Source organism: Pinus tabuliformis, chromosome J (genome assembly GCF_031772625.1).
Source record: "Pinus tabuliformis cultivar Carrire ecotype Pingquan chromosome J, CPIR1, whole genome shotgun sequence".
NCBI lineage: Eukaryota > Viridiplantae > Streptophyta > Pinopsida > Pinales > Pinaceae > Pinus > Pinus tabuliformis.
In genome coordinates, this window is record NC_142295.1 from 1,441,524,589 (window position 1) to 1,441,543,199 (window position 18,611).

An 18,611-nucleotide genomic window follows, 5' to 3' on the forward strand; every position below is an offset into this window, starting at 1 on the left:
AAAATTTCCTTTATTTTTTAGCCAAATTGTAGCTTCATTAAACTAGTCTCAAACTTAATAAATATTAGCTTCATTTATATCACATTTTGAAAATATTCCAAAATCTCGAACTTAATAGCTGTTTCATTTATATCACATTTGGAAAATATTCCAGAATCTCAAACTTAATAACTATTAGCTTCACTTATATCCATGGCATTTTGAAAATATTCCAGAATCTGAAATCTAATTATATTCCAGGAGCAGAGTTATTGTTTGACTTCACTTGTGGGTACCCATTGCATTTTTAAAATATTCCGAAATCTGGAATCCACTTGAATTAGATTTCCAGTAGCAGAGTTACTGTTTGGCTTCACTTGTACCCATTATCTTCCGAAACCTGGAATCCACATGAATTAGATTTCCAGTAGCAGAGTTACTGTTTGTATTCACTTGTACCCGTTGCATTTTTAAAATATTATGAAATCTGGAATCCACTTATATTCAAGTGGCAGGGATTCCTGCGATATGATGACTGGTTGAAAATTACGTTTCACTCATAATTCCACCCCCACCTCCAATATGGCTCGACGTATGATTTCACCATTTTGGATATTCCTCTATGCTCAGAAACAATGGTCGTAATCTTTCATGATCTTACATTGCAAGTTGCCATGTACCTTTATGTTCTATATTGTCGATGCTGCGAGAGACGCGCTCAATAAGTGACAGTGGCATGTATGCAATTTTAGCATATTCGGAATTTTTAGAATAAATTTGCTCTCTTTCATGAGCTGCACTTTTAACTAATTCGAAAAAATTTCAATAAATTTGATGTCTTTCATGGCCGCCCAAAATTTTATAGAATAAATTTTGTTGTCTTTCATGGCCGCCCAGACCTCATTAATTACTGTACACCCATTTGTGCCTGGAAGCCCATTTGAATAAATAGCAGGTGACCAAACCAGAGCATTCTGCAATGCATGAGCTTTAGAACTGATTAGTTTGTTTTGTCTAATCAATTTATGTAAATGAGTTCTCAGAATCACGGTGCTGCAGACGTTATGGACTCCTACGCTTACCCTGATTCTGTTAACTCTTCGCCGCGCTCTGTGGTGAGAGCGAGCAGAGGAATAGTCGATTCTGATTACTCTGTTCCTCACCACCACCATCAGAACCAGCGATGGGATCAAGATCAGGAGTCATTTGGGGGCGGTGGCAGTGTGAGATTCATGTGCAGCTATGGAGGCCGAATCCTCCCTCGTCCCCACGACAATCAGCTGCGTTATGTGGGTGGAGATACCCGAATCGTGGCTGTGGCTCACAATGTTTCTTACTCGCTTCTCATCTCCAAGCTCTCCAGGCTTTGCGGGAGCGCAGTTACCTTGAAATACCAGTTGCCCAATGAAGATCTTGATGCCCTAATTTCAGTCACTGCGGATGAAGATCTTGAAAACATGATGGAGGAATACGACAGATTGCAGCAGTTGCTGGGGGAAATTAACAGTAGCAAGTCTTCTTCCTTTTCGTCTTCGTCGAGGCTGAGGCTTTTTCTGTTTCCTGCAAAGCCCGAGAGTGCCACCAGCAGCTTGGGCCCCTTGTTGGAGAGCGCAAAGCGGGAGCTCTGGTTCGTCGATGCATTGAATGGTGCTCCCATTCTGACCCGGGCCGGGTCGGAAGTGTCGTCCGTCATTTCAGAGACCCCTGATTACTTGTTCGGGGTGGATCCCAGCGAGGATTCCGACCGGACGCCGAATCAGAATCAGCTTCAGCCTACAGGAAAAAGCCGTATGCCCGTGCAGGACGGAGAAGGATTGAACCCGCGACCTGACGAGGACGTCTACTCTGTCCAGGAGAATTCCTCTCCTCATTGTTCAACTTCCTCGCCCTTGCCTTACATGGACTCCCACCTCGCCCCACTCGAACCCAAGCAGACCGGAGAAATCGAGATGGGCAAAGAGGGATTCGATCCCTTAACCTCAGAGTGCATCGCTGGTCAGGAAACAGGGGCAGCTTTGGCATCTTCCGGGCTGCAAACACAGGATCCCAGTCTTGGTTTAGACAATTATATAACAAAAATTAGGCCCGTAGAGGCCCTTCAGTACTCCGAACAAGAACAGGATGCCAGCGAAGGAAGGAGCCAAAGCCAGCTGGATTTTGCAGGTCCAATGAGGAGAAAGGTCAGCCGTTCGAGCCTGCCCAGCATGAACCACCAGGGCAGCGTATTGAATCTGAATCTCCCGGACAGCAGCAGAAACCCTAACGATACCTTCACAGTGCAGCGAGAACAGGACAACAGCATGTACCCAGATGAAACAACACATACAGTAATGCAGCAGCAACAGCAGATTCCAGCAGAACATTACATGGAACAGGCATACCCATACACATACCAATATCCACAACCCTACTGGCAAGTCCGTAACCCTTCCTCAGACCAAGCAATTCCATTCTACATGGTCCCTACAGGCCCTGTGACTTCAGCTATTTGTCCCACTGGGCAGCCACCCGGCATGCCACTTCAGCAAATAGGACCCATTGCACCCATCACAGCGCCTGGTGTATACAGTCCCGAGATGTTAAGCTCCAGGTCAGCAGTGCCACCTCTAGCACCAATTCAGACGACACAGAAAGTAGTTAACAATCAGGGCCCTTCTTACCCTGCAAAAGCAGTAGCAGCATCCAGGGTGCCACTGCACAGAGCAAGATCAGTGGTGACAGACATGAGGACCATGATGAGGCCCAGTCAACCCTCTGTTATACATATTCCCCAGGATCAATATGGTTACCAACAAGTGGTTTATGAAACAATTCCTGCTCCTCATGTCTATCACACTCAGGTGGGTGCAGTTATGATGCCTCAATACCAAACTGTGGCTCCGGTCACAACAGAGCTCCAGACCACTTTCCAGGTCATTCCCAGGGACCCAAAGATACCAAAGTTATCCAGGGTTGGTCAGTCTCTGTAACTGTGGAGGTTTTCAGTACTTAGGGCTCTATGTGTGCCCTTCCAGTACACCAAATAGCCTTCGGTTCTTGGTTTCTCCAACTGTTACTTTATTAAATTATTATGTTCTGTTTTCTTAGGGGCAAACATTAAGCACCTGTAAAGCATTTAGGTTAGTATCTATGACTATATATACGATGGAATGTCTGAGGTCTGACATATAGAGCATTTATGACCATATCTGCACCTATATGTACACCCTGGAATACCTGCAACTCAGTGTTGTTGCTTACTGCCTCTTTCAAAAGGAAAGGATTTTGTTGGCAGTATGTAGAAGTCTAAACACCCTCTGATATCTGCACAGCTCATAGTTTATTGCTGGCCTGCTCATAGTTTATTGCTTGCCTGTTCTTTTCAAAGAGAATTGGTGAGGATATTTTTGTACTTTTAATTGTGTTTCAATCAAAACTAAAACTACAACTTTTGTACAAATAATTATGACAGCAATGACTTTTCTGTGTGGAATAATTTCTGCATTAGGGGTCAGTGGTAAATTTGCTTAAGTATTTACTGGTATTTTCTGTTTTTGTTAGGCATCAAATATGGGCAATCTCAAACTCTCGCCTTTGAGATCAGATTATAAGATGAACACAAACTGTTCCCACTGTGAAACTCTGAGATAAGTACACACGGTCAGTAATGTAGCTTTGGGGTTAGAAAAAGTTATCTTTATTTTATTTCATATCATGCAATCATACATTATGCAGGCTGAAGGTTAAAGATTTGCACTCACACATTACACTTAATCATACACATTATGCAGGCTGAAGTTAAAGATTTGCACTCACACATTACACTTAATCATACATTATGCAGGCTGAAGGTTAAAGATTTGCACTCACACATCACACTTATGGGCCATTTATTTGCTAATATAAAACGCTAATCTATGGAGGCAATGTGATTAGATTAAAGAATCTCTTAGTTGTTAATTAATTAAAGTTAGATACAAATGTTATGTTAATTTGTTTTTAGAGTTTTTAATGTAATTTTAGTTTTTTCTTAGAAATAATAAAAGTTACATACCAATTTTTTTTTGTTTTTTAAGAGCTTTTTTAGTGTTGATTTATTGGTGATAGAAATAATAAAAGTTGCATACTAATTTGTGGCTGGAAAGAGGTATTCATGATTTTAATATATGGTATAAAGTTATAATGTAATTAGGTTTAAGTTTTTTAGTTTCTGGGCTTTGGAAGGGGGTTCAATTTTTTTTTTTTAATAATCATGAATTTATTCAAAATACATACTCTTTATATTATTATTGTTTTTCCTATGTATTATTTAAAATGTTAGAAATTTTCCAAATTCCTGTTTAAAAATAAGTTTAAATTTGTGTGTTATTATTTATAAGAGTCTCTTTCAATCTAATTGGCGAATCACTTTTAAAGTTAAAATCAATTGTTCTTCTTTAAAATACATTTATAACTACTAGTTTTAAATAAACTAGTCAAACACTTTAGGCCGTATTGTAAAAAATCTGTAGGCTTCGGCCATATGTGGATTTTCTCTCAAAAAAACTAGTCAAACACTTTATGAGAATAGTTGAACACGATTTATAAAAATTATAAAATTATATAAAAAGTGACTACATCATTATACCAAATCACTAATTTCTTTAGTTATACTATTGAATATATTTATTCTTTCAAAAACTAATATAAAACATATACCCTTATTATTTTACTGGATCTCATTTTACTTTATAGTCCTAAAAACTTTGATAAAACAAAACACGTACTTAATCGAAAAAAATCGATATTACATTTAAAATATTAATAATACTAATAATATTTAACTAATAAGCATAAATAAATATAAAGAAAAGTGTTTTGAAAACCAACAACCTTGGTCAAAAGAATTACTTGATAGGTAAAAATACGCCATCAAATTTATAATTGGTTCTCAATCCTCCATGGGGCGAAGATTACCCCTATGCCACGCTGGATGACTATTTGTGATATTAGTGTACCAAAGTGTTGTTGGTATATGCTTGTATAATGATTGGGTAGGCGTTTTTGGTTTTCATTAGGTTTGTTTTTTGTTTTTTGGTGGAGTATTTTAATGTTTTTAAGCCAGTTAAATTTATATAATATATTAATTTAAATAAATCATTTCAATAAAAAGGACAGTTGGAAAATCAGTTGTCGCTGGGTCTCGGCTCTCACCTCTTAAACGTCTCCTCCCTTTCCTGTCCCCCTCTTTTAATTGCTTGTTCCTTAATTTTTCCCCTGTGATATCCTCTAACTCTCTTTTTCTAACCTGAGTTCTTTGATCCTCTTCAGGGTTATTTTATTTAAATAGGATATTTATGTTATAAGCTCATGGCTTTATTAATAAAATTAATTAAATATTATTATGACAACACTATTATATTAATAACAATACAATAAATCCTTTCAAACTCTAATTCCCTTAAATTAATAATTCTGGTTCCCTTAGATTTCTTGATATTAATGCCTTAACAATTGGTGGTTAGAATAATACCTTTATCATTTCGAATACTATTTTTAATAAAAGAAAAATTTTAGTATTGATTTTCCTTTTTCATAACTAATCTGAAGATTCTAGTATACATAATATAATGATAATTAAGATTCTATTTAATTTATATTAATTAATATAGAATTTTATCATATAGATATTCCCCTTTTTAGACTAATAAGTGATCTAAAATATAACTAATATTACTTTAATCCTTACCTACGGATATTCCATAGATCTTTTAAATTTATTGGTTACACAAAGCATTAATAATAAGATTATACTATAACACTATTATAATAATATTATAATATTAAATATTATTTCTAGAAAATCGGAATATAAATATTAACTCAAACTTTGTTAACTTTTCACTTAAATAATTTATGATAAGTAATAAAATATTAATTTAATACTATTATATGATTAAAAAATGAATAGTCAAATCTAGCCGTTTTTTGGTCAATTCTTAACCGTTTATCTAGCCTTACCCAATATAGCCGTTTCCTATTTAAATATGCAGCCATGATCTAGTTCTTCAACTTGTCCTGACCATGAACCACACTCGTTAGTTCGAGACGCGTCGACAAATACTCTATCATCTGATTTACACCGAAATACTTTTCTCATAATCTCATCAAAATTTTATTGTTAAATTTAATTAAAAAAACTTAATATATATATAAAATAAATTTATATATATATATATATATGAATGATGAATTAATTTTATACTAAATATAAAAGAAATTATACATAGCAATGACCTGTTTTAATTATAAGAAAAAAGAAAAGAAAAGGAAAAAAAAAACAAAAACAAAAACAATTATTTTTAGTTCTTTAAATATACATAGTTAACATAGGAATAATTTATTTAAAACCATCATGATCAACTTTAAATATAAATCTAATATGAGTCGAGAGATCTCTAATTTTTTTAGGTATAATTTTTTATGAGTGAAAATTATTTAAATGTTTTGTATAGTTATTTATTTATTTTTATTTTTAGAGCTTTTAAAAAATTTATTTTGATCGACATAAGCAACTTTGATGACCAATAGACACCTTACACATCATACTGGGCTGTAGAATGAGCCTCTCAACTAGCATAGATCCATCTTAAATATGGATCTAACATGAGCCTAGAGGGATCCAATTTCTTCACGTTTAAATTTTTTTATGAGCTTACATTATTTAAATGTTTTGTATAGTTATTTAATTTTTTATTTATTTTTAGATTTTTTAAAATTTTTATTTTGGCCAACTTGAGCAAAATTTCAAACTTTGACAAACACCCTTACACATCATACTAAGCTATAGAATGAGCCTCTCAGCTCAATGAATACTGATTTATTTTATTTATGTTTCACACTAATTTTAGTTCCAGCCTGACGAGCATGAACCCGCAAGGCAGTATAATGAATCTGAATCTCCCTGACAACAGCAGAAACCCTAACTATACAACCATAGTGCAACTAAAACAAGACAACAGCAAGTATCTAGATGAAACAACACCTACAGTGATGCAGCAACACTCACAGATTCATCATTCCAGCAAAATATTACATGGAACAGGCATACCCATACACATACCAATATCCACAACCCTATCCACCACCATACTGGCAAGTCCATGACCCTTCCTCAGACCAAACAATTCCATTCTACATGCTCCAACAGGCAGGGCCTTCAGCTGTTTGTCTTACTGTGCAACCACCAGGCATGCCACTTCAGCAAATAGGACCCATTTCCCACCATAGAGATACTAACTTCCAGGTGGCAGAGATACTAACTTCCAGGTCAGCAGTGCCACCTCTAGCAGCTATGCAGATGACACAGAAAGTTGTTACCAAACAAGGCCCTTCTTACCTGCAAAAGCAGTAGCATCCAGGGTGCCACTGCACAGGGAAAAATCAGTGGTGACAGACATGAGGACCATGATGAGGCCCAGTCATGAGGGCCAGTCAGCCCTCTGTTATACATATTCCTCAGGATCAATATTGTTACCAACAAGTGGTTTATGAAACAATTCCTGCTCCTCATGTCTATCACACTCAAGTGGCCGTGGTTATGATGCCTCAATACCAAACTGTGGCTCCGGTCACCACAGAACTCCAGACCTCTTTCCAGGTCGTTCCCAGGGACCCAAAGATACCAAAGTTAACCAGGGTTGGCCAGTCTCTGTAACTGTGGAGGTTCTCAGTACTAAGGGCACCATGTGTGTGACCTTCCAGTACACCAAATGGCCTTCTGTTCTTGGTTTCTCCAACTGTACTTTATTAAATTATTATGTTGTGTTTTTTCTGTAGAGCGTTTAGGTTAGTATCTATGGTTGTATATTCGATGGAATGTTTGAGGACTGACCTATAGAGCATTTATGACCATATCTGCGCCTATATACACCCTGAAGTACCTGCAACTCAGTGCTACTGCTGCTTGCCTCTTTCGGAAGGCAATGAATTTTTTGGCAGTATGCAGGGTATGTACACCTGTCCAATATTTCCACAGCTCACAGTTTATTGCTTGCCTGGAATTTTATGGCAGTATGCAGGGTATGTACACTTGTCTGATATCCCCACAGCTCACAGTTTATTGCTGGCCTATTGAAGGGAGTTTGTGAGAATATTTCTGTTCTTTTAATTGTGTTTCAATTAAAACTAAAACTACAGTGGGCACAATGGGCAATTTCAAAATCTGCACATTGAAATCAGATTTTAAGATAAACACAAACTGCATTAACAGTGTGAGACTCTAAAATAAGTATACACTGCCAAATTTAATGTGCTTTTGGGCTTGCTAGAAAGAAATTCTCAATTCTAACTCACATCATTCAATTTTACAAAAATTCTGCATCCTAACATCATTCTATTTTGCCTAAAGGTTTAAACTCACTCATACACTTACACCCATGGGCCATTTGTACACAATATAACACATTAATCCTATCGGTGCGAAGTAGTAGGATTGAAAGATCTTTTAGTGGTTCAATAGGAATAGTAAAAGTTACATGATAATTTTTTATTTGATTCTAGATTTTTTTATGTAATTTTATTTGTCTAACAGAAATTTAAAATGTTAAAAAGTTACTTATTAGAATTTTGTTTGTATTGAAAGTGTTTATGTAGTTTTTTCAATGTTGATACATTAGTGATAGATGTCAATCTTTATAAAAGGTGTAGTCTAACTTATAAATGAAATGACCTTTTTCACTACATTTTTTATGGTTAATTTTAACCCAAATCAGGCAAAGATTTTTAAAAACTTGAGTCTAAGTTCTTTAATTTGTAGAATTCTACTGCTCCAGGGGGTTTTCCAGGGTGTTGAATCCATTTATACATTCAAAAATGCATTTTAAACAACAAAAATTCACATTCTTTCTTGAAATTACTTCACTTGAAAAAATTCATTTAGCCTATATAAGTTAAATTATGCCTTTATAAAATGGGTATGTTTTTGTGGTTAGAAATGGGAACTGATGACTCCTATATGTTGCATAAAGTCATATTCATATCTGAATGTAAATAGGTTTGGGTCTTTCAAGCCCTCGGATTCTAGTAAGATAGCACTATCCTTCTTACTTGTTGAAGAATCATGAATTTTTTCGAACCACATGAGCTATATATTATTATTGTTTTCCCTATGTATTATTTGAAATTTTAGAATTCTCCCAAATTCCTATTTAAAAGTGGGTCTAAACTTGTTTTATTATTTATAAGATCCTCATTCAATCTAACTTTATCAAGTTGAAAGTTGAGATCAAATGTTCCTCTTTAAAATACATTTATAGTTAGAAGGTTTGAATAAGCTACTCAAGAACTTTCTAAGAATAGTTTAATATGGCTTACAAAAGTTATGAAATTACATAAAGAGTCGCTATACATAATTGTACCAAATCACTAATTACTTTGGTAATGACTAAAACTATTGAATATATTTGTTCTTTTAAAAAGTAATATAAAACATGTATATTTGTGATTTTACTTAGTCTCCTTTCACTTTATAATCTCAAAAAAATTAATAAAACAAAACACAAAACCTATATTCATAAAAATGGTTACATTCACTATAAAATTAAATAAAAACACACGTGATACATAATATTTAAATGATAAAACATAAATAAGTATAAAATTTTATAGGAAAAGTAGTTTTGAAAACAAAACAAAAACCATAATAATAATAATAATAATAAATATTTGACTAATCTATCAAATTTATATTTAGGCAAGGGTTCTCAATCCTCCATGCGGTGAAGATTATCACTATACAACACTAGATGATTATTTGTGGTATTATGCACAATGTGTTGTTGGTAGTAAATGTGTGTATAATGGTTGGGTAGTAGTATGAGTCAAGCATTTTTCAATATTTTTCTTATTGATTAACTGGGAAATTTTTTATTTTAATTTGGATTTTTATAATATGAGCATTTTAGTGTTTCATAAGGTACTGAATCTATTATTAGGTTTTAAAATGTAATTTAATCAAATAATCTCACCAAAATTTTATTGTTAAACTCAATGAAAAAAAAAACACTTCATTAAAGTATACCTAGTAGTCATTCCAGATCTATCTTATACCCAATTCAAGTCTCTAGAGGGATCAAATCCCTTGAGGTGCAAACCTTTCTACTTGTTATGGACTCTAAAAGAGGTTTATACCTCAAGAGACTCCATGCTTGATAAATATTGAGGTTAAGATGGATTTGTTCTAGTTCTTTCTATACATACATATGTATACATTATGAGAATAAAAATTAATGAATTACATCTCTCTCTCTCTCTCTCTCTCTCTCTCTCTCTCTCTATATATATATATATATATATATATATATATATATATATAAGAACTAACAACCCTTAGTATGATCATGTTTGTAAAATTTCTAGAAAAGTGGTTAGGGATGCTCCTAACAAAACCATAAAACTTGATAAAATAAATATGTACAAAACTCTTATCAAAAGGAAGAAAATATATTATATAAATAGGAAGCAAGAACATCTACTACACCTTTCTAAATTTGATCCCAAAAGGTTTTGGTGAAAAATTCTAATTCGTAAAATGGAAGAAAATAATTTGATTTCCTTAAAAATACTAGGATATCTACCCTAAAAACCTTTATGAATCCATTGATGCCATGGACACCAATTTCAACACTCATATAGAGGAGGATATATTTTCTTTGGAAGACATTGAGTTGGGATTAAGAAGCTTGTTGATGGGAAAGCTCGAGATATTGAAGCCTAACAAGCTAAATTTTTTAAAATGGGATGGTCTTGTAGGGACCTTCCCTATGATGGGCATTTTTTTTAGTTTAAAATTCAGTGTAGCAATCAAGTTCCCACATTACTTAAAATTTTATCACTACTGAAAACACATGAATGAGATGCATATGTCAATAGTCATAAATTGCAATTCAACCATCATGACATTCACATTTACAATCTGGTCATTATAAATACATCAATATCATATAACATAAATTATGAATACACAATGTACCATTCACCAAGGAGTGGATTGTTGTTTCTCAGCTTTGTTGTTGTTTGCGCTCCCTTGCTTCTGTCTACGTCCACATGTAGAGGATAATGCTTCCTGACTTAACGTTGGTGACCCACCAGTTGACCTCCCATCCTACTCCTTGGATACTTTTCTTCCCCGTGAACTCCTGAGCTGCAATGGGGTTGTACAATAGAAGAAAAAAGCTAGTGATGGAGAAGAGGACTCTTGGCTCAAGAGTCCCCTCTCTAATGTACTCCACCTCGCCAAACTCACTATAGCTCCATAGTCACTCACAATAGTATTATCTTATCCATCCAATCATAGAGAAAAAGGTCCCTCTCTCATAGCTCACCCCTTATTTTATAGGAAGCTTCATATGTAACACTTAGCACTTCGTGCATAAATAATTATTTTTATTAATCCAAAAGTTTGAATTTTCACCCACCCATGTGTCACCCTCACAACAAGGCTATTCAAAATTATTTACTTAAAATTTAATTCAAAAATAATATTTTTCCTCACCCCAACATGACTCCCTATTTCTTCTAATAATTATATATTGATTCCCCCTTTATGTTCCTTGAATTGTATTCATCGTTGAAGTCAACTAGTAAGTTTCAGATTTTGTCCCCCAACTACACCCTAATTTAACTCAATTTGACTCTTAGATGGAGACCCTTGTATTGGCTCTTGCCACATGGAGGTTCTCTCATGAAATTAATTCTTCTAATTTAATTTATTATTCTTTATTTTCATTCACTACCCTCTTTTCTTAATGAGGTTAAACTAATTTAGGATTAATATTTCCATTAAATCTATGTCCATTTCCCCCCTTTAATTATTAAAACACTTACGCACATTACCTACCTAAAATTTTCTAAACATGGGAAGGTAGAGTTTTAGTTGGTCCAATATTTTATTTCTTCCTATTCTCCCTTTACCCCAATTTTTATTCTTGATTAGATGGCTTGGTTTTGAGACCTCATTTACCACCTTATGTGAATTAATATGATTATCATATCTTAATTATGTTTCAATAGTTTTTTCATGATGCATAGGGTGTCAAGTCGATCATGCCCTTCAAGAAATTCCCTTCGAAATTCCAAAGGTGTCATGCCAATTCCATAGGGAGGTCAATTGAAAATACGAGTTGAAAATATAATTTTTTTTTTATATACTTTACTTTTTTATTCCAAAAATGGTGAATCATCCCCCATGGTTGACATCATCATCTTGGATCCTTTTGGTTCTTATAAATTTCATTTTGGTTGTATTTTTCTTTGAGGCCTATTTTTTACCTCAAAATTTCTCTAATAATAACTTTGATCCATCCGGTGAGCATCAACAATATAGCTCTTATACCGATCATGTGCTTCTTTAAGCCTCCCCTTAATCATGGTCGTTTGTTTTGCCATCTCTAGTACTATGTTTGGTCCTATTAATACTTGATCTTCTAATTGGTCTCAATTGAGAGGCATTATGTAAGGCCTCCCATACAAGAACTCGAATGGTGCCATCTTGACATAACTATCATAATTGTTATTAAACACAAATTCCACTAGTGGTAAAAATTCCTCCCAACATATCCTTGAGGATTTGCTTTGGCCTCTATGTTTAACCATCTGTCTCGGGTTGATAAGCAGTGTTGAAGTTCAATTGGGTTCGCAAGGCTTCTTGGAAATTGGTTGAAAACTTTCCTATAAACATTACTCCCCTATCTGATATGATCTTCCTTAGTGCTCCATGTAATCTTACAATCTCATCAATAAAAAATTTGGCTATCTCTGGTGCTTTATATGTAGTCTTAATTGGTATAAAATGGGCGCTCTTGGTCAACGTGTCTATCACTACAAATATGGCTTCATGTCTTATTGTGGTCATGGGTAGTCCCACGTTGAAATTCATTGATGTAACTTCACATTTAGACTTTGGTATCTCATGGGGTTGCAATAATCGTGCTAAATGTCTGTGTTCAAATTTTACACGTTGGCGCTCTAAACATCTCACCACAAATTTTACATTGCCCTTATTAAATCCCTTCGAAAAGAAGAGTGGTTTCATGTCCACACTCATCTTCTTAACATCGGGTGTTTCATGTGTAACACTTGATGTGCGTCAATCAATATTAATAGGCGTATGTTTCCATTTGATGGAACATATATCCTTCCATGGAATTGTAGTAATCCATCACCATCAGCGAGTACCCTTCATACTTTGGGATCATCATTTCTTATTGTGGTCATGGGTAGTCCCACGTTGAAATTCATTGATGTAACTTCACATTTAGACTTTGGTATCTCATGTGGTTGCAATAACCGTGCTAAATGTCTATGTTCAAATTTTACACGTTGGCGCTCTAAACATCTCACCACAAATTTTACATTGCCCTTATTAAACCCCTTCGAAAAGAAGAGTGGTTTCATGTCCACACTCATCTTCTTAACATCGGGTGTTTCATGTGTAACACTTGATGTGCGTCAATCAATATTAATAGGCGTTTGTTTCCATTTGATGGAACATATATCCTTCCATGGAATTGTAGTATTCCATCACCATCTAGCGAGTACCCTTCATACTTTGGGATCATCATTTCATCCTCCCTCAAACTCTTTCTAACCTCCTTGTACCAGGTGTCCTCCACTTGTTATTGGAGCAACCTCTCCCTTAGGTTTACCTTTAAAAGAATCACCAAAAATATTTGAGGTCTCTTACTTAGAGCATCTGCCACTATGTTTATTGTTCCCTTTATGTAAGTAACATCAAAATCATATTCATTTATTAATTATGACCACCTTTGTTGTCTGGCATTTAAATGGTCTTGGGTGAATACACATTGTAGCCCACAATGATCAGTCATCAATTCAAACTTCCTTCCTAGTAGGTAGTGTCTCCAAATCTTTAGGGCGTAAAAAATAGTTATCATTTCTAGATTATGCATTACATAATTCACTTTGTGGGTTCTAAGTTTTCTTGACGCATACGCTATTACTCTCCCTTCTTGCATTAATATGTAGCCCAATCCTTCCTTGTAGGCATATGTGCATACCAAAAATTTCCTGCGCCCTGTTTGGTACTTTCAGAATTGGCATCGTTGTTAGTAATACTTATAAACTTCAGAATGCCTCTTCACATTTTTTCAATCCAGATGAAATTTTTTTTCTTTCTTTGGAGTTTGGTAATGGGGTTTGTTATCTTCAAAAACCCTTCAACAAATCTATGGCAATATTCAGCCATGCCCATGAAACTACATATTGACAATGGTTACACATTTCATACCCTCCTAAAGCAACCATTTTTACAATACATTCGCTTACGATTTCAAAGACTGATATAAGCTGCCACTACTTATGTTACCAAGTTACTCAGTAAAGTTATTACAAATAACAATAATGTTAAGATTTTAAATCATATGAAGCAATAGCTCCTCTTTAGAGGAATTAATTTCTCATGAATCTATCTATATCTTTATGTGTGTGTGTGTATATGCACACTTCCTAACACAAACACAAATATAGATGTATATAATTAATTAATACATGCATTTATATACATAGGCTTATGTGCAATCCCTTGTGTAATAATGATAAATTATACATAATGATGACCTAACTAGTTTTTATAAATTCTTTTCGAATTATATTCAACGTTAACAAAGTTACCTTTTATTTGATTTTATATTTTACATTTTTAAAAGAGAAAACATTATAAATGCTCGATCATCTCAACTCTCAACACCCAATAATATTACAAAATAAATTCTAACTAATAATTTTCTCTAAAGATTCCCCAAACACATATTGCATGTGAAAAATAAAATAAAATCCAAACTCCTAAAAAGAAATCCCCAACTTCAAAAATTAACATATACTCGACCTCTTTAGATTATAGATTAACATATACTCAACCTCTTTAGATTATAGATTAAGATATAGCACAATATTTTTAATCAAAGCAATAAAAAAAAAGAAATCATATATATAATTCAGGTTGCCAAAACAAAATGGAATTTAATCCAATTTAAAACATCTTAATTAACACGAATTCAAAATAGATTAAAAAATAAAGTATCCAAAAAAATGGATAGTTGCCAATCTCACCCACTATGGATAGTTTACAACCTCACCCACTAAAATATGGTGAGGTTATGGGCATAAAATCCTTGGTGGACATTAATATATTGATTCACCACTAAAAATATCGCGAGTGCTCAACAAAATTTGGTCGCGTTGTCGAATATTTTGATTCCCAATCCAACTCCACGACGTTTGTATTCTACCTCAACCTCTAACAATCATGTGGCCGACAACTTCGTTGTTGATTTCCTTTTATCTTTAATGGGTTATCAGAAAATGTGGAGGTAATCTATTTATTTTCAGTTCATTGATCAAGCTCCAAAGGTTAAGTAACAAGTTATCAAATAATAATAATAACAACAACAATATCATGGAATATGAATCAACCTTTCATAAAAAGTTTTATTGCTAAAAAAATATGTATCACATAGATTAATAATATCATATGGATCTACCGAAACTACAATGTGAAGATTACACTATTCTCAACATGAATGCAATATTTGATGCATTGATATGGATGCGAAAGGGCTTAGACAATTTCAAAATTTAAGAACTGGAACTTTGATTAGCTTTTTTTTTTTAAATTCCAATGATTCTTGGCATCTTGAAGACTTCTTTTTTTCCTTATTAACTCGCTTGAATTGACAATTGTTAGGGTCCTATAAATATAACAGTCGAAGTATGGTTATCTAGCCATTTATCCCACAGGGATATTGTATATTATTTTTCATTTTAAGATTGTTTAGTCTTTGAAAAGAAAAAAGAAACAGAGAAAAGAGAAAAAATAAAATTAAAGGGGAAAAGAAAAATAAATAAATAAATAAAAATAATAAAACCCCAAAGGGGTGCGCTAGTTCAAATGCCGCCAATAGTTAAAGTATATTAAATTTTGTTTTAAAGTTTGAAATAAAGGTGAATTGATATTTTTTGTCGCTTTCCATAAAGCATTTTTCACTTTTGAAGGGTTGAGATCGTCCTCGCCCATATCAACGATGGGGGATGATGTTCGGACCCCCCCGACCTTTCGATACTTAACGAAGGGGGCGGGGGCAGTCCGAAATGTGGTTTACAATAAAGCCACCAAATATAATGTGGCGACTCCATATTTATTTCAGGGGATCCCTTCTGTTTACTGCCTACCACTCCTACCTCCCCCCCAAAAACCACCATTCGATGCTCCTTTTGCCCATTTGCTCCTGCTCTATCCTCGCCACACATCATCCACTGCTCCATCCACGTCACCTATCCTCCATGTCATGTAACCGTTAGCATTCAAATCTCTCACTGACAGTCATATAGACGTTGGCCATTAAATTTTCTCCCGCCAACGTCTAAAAATTCATAAATGCTATGCTCCAAAATGGTAATAATCTCATTTATTGCCCTCAATTCCTGTTATAAAATCCTGTATCAACCTGTATTATCTCCTTTTGCTTTTTATTTTATCCACACAGGTTTAGATTGAAATATTTCCAAGCTCATCAATGCCCTCTGCAAAGTTTTCCCCTTCTACAACCAATTAAATTACGACCTGGTAACACTATTTTTTCGAATTTCCCATTGAAATTAAAAATGTCTTCACACAAAGGAAAGGGAAAGATGCTTGATGAGAATCCTATGGTACCTCATGTCCTTAATTTAGATAGGTCCCCTTTGATTGATACCCAGTACAAGATAGCAGAAACCCAATGCAAATTTGATTTATATGAGCTTCGAAATTGGGAAAATCAGAAGTTCTTGGATAACAGTGATGATCTAAGTATCTGGGAATCGCTCTTGCCTCAGTTTATCTTTCCCCAAACTCATATTTTCCTAGAATTCGCTACCTGGTGTCATCTCAGATACCTCCCCAGCCAGAAAGCAGAAATTGCTCAAAACAAAAATGCAAATATTCAAGCCCTTAGGAAACAACTTAAGCTTCCAACCACAGAGCACCCTCAAGCCAAAGAAGTAACCAATCTGGAAATGGAGAAAGAAAAGTTGTTCAAATTAATAGTTGAACAAAATGTTCAAATCCAGAAGATGGAAAAGGACATGGAAACACTATTGAAGGAAAATGAACAATTGGAAGCAGCAGGTACATTAGTAACAAGTACATCAACACAATAGGAAGTACAACAAACAACACAAGCATCAACTTCAGATTCTTCTGAGAAGCTAGTCCAAGCTTTGGGAGAATTATCATTAACAAATAAGGAAAATGAGAAATTAATGGAAACACTCACAAATATGGAGGAAAACAAGATAAAAGTAGATAATGCATACCTAGCAGAGGTGCAAAAGAATTTCAAACTGACACAACAAATTCAAAAATATGAGAATCAGTCTCTAATAGCTCAGATGTTGGCAGAGGCCAAAAGGAGTATATGGCATAATATAAATGAAAATATCACAAAATTATGGTCATCCATTTAGATCATATTTGAGCAGGAGGAGTTAGTGCAAAATGTCAAGGTAGCAATTGAACAAACAAAGATTGAAATAGAGCACAGGCCAACAGAAGCAAATAGAATTATTAAAATGTTGAATTCTAAAACTAAGGAAGAGCTTGAAGAACTCCAGATTCAAGACAGAACAGGCACAATGATGGAAGTAAAAAGGGTATTGACAAGAGGAATCTCATGGTGCAACTGGAAAATAAATGTAAAGAATTGGAATTGCAGGTTAAGAGATTTAACGAAAAAATTGCTTTTATTGCAAGAGAAAGGACTCCCAACCTTAAGAGATTCTAATGGAAAATTGATTCCATTAGAAAATTATCAGTGTCAATTATGTAATACTACTGCAGATACATCTATGTTTACTAAAGTAAGAGGAACTATAAGTGGAGAAGCTTTCGTGAAAGGACTACAGTATGATCTTTTCATTCAAAATTAAATCCATCATCTGTTTTTAAACAAACCAACTTTGCAGACATATAAAGAATTAGATGAGAGATTTCATAGCATGGTAAATTTTTCAATTCCTAGTGAAGAATGGGATCAATTGCTTGAGCTAGTTGAATAAAGATAAACAAAAATCCTACAATTTTAGGAATAGGCAAATAGAAGGAGCAGAAATGTAGTTGCAGTCAGCAACAAATTTCCTAAAAAGTGTTAATGGAACAATTGAATTTGTCCATAATTCCTAGTTCTTAGTTCTATTTTATAAATACCTACAGTTTCTAATAGATATTATTTTGCAATTGATTTCTTTTGAGATCTGAAGTTAGTTCCATACGGACTATATAAATATTTTGTAAAAAGACTTAGTAAGGGTTGGATTATGCAAGGAGGAAAGATTTTTCTATGAATATAAGCAGTGAAATATATTTTTGAAGTAATCAATTCAGTAATATAGAGGTAGTTTGGTTTCAGGATTCTTGTGTCAAGCAAATGGTGATGTTTCCCTCTTTGTAAATCTATTTTCCTTTCAAGTTTCACATGAATGTTTTCCTTCTTAAGTTGTTTACAAGAAGATTAAGAGTTGAATTTACTTGTAGTACTTTGCTATGGCTTGTTACGCAATCTTAATCTTTTCTTTCTGATATTAAGTGTAGAATTCATCTGTGTATGTTCCATATTTAA

The 18,611-nt window shown here is 34.2% G+C and overlaps 1 protein-coding gene across 1 annotated transcript; it reads left to right on the top strand.

Annotated features, from left to right (window-relative positions):
• Positions 1-518: 518 nt before the first annotated feature.
• On the top strand, positions 519-3,421 carry LOC149232780 (uncharacterized). The gene has a single exon (XM_089379516.1). It carries the CDS (start codon positions 1,011-1,013, stop codon positions 2,946-2,948), a length of 1,938 nt encoding a protein of 645 aa, XP_089235642.1. The 5' UTR covers positions 519-1,010; the 3' UTR covers positions 2,949-3,421.
• Positions 3,422-18,611: the final 15,190 nt, after the last annotated feature.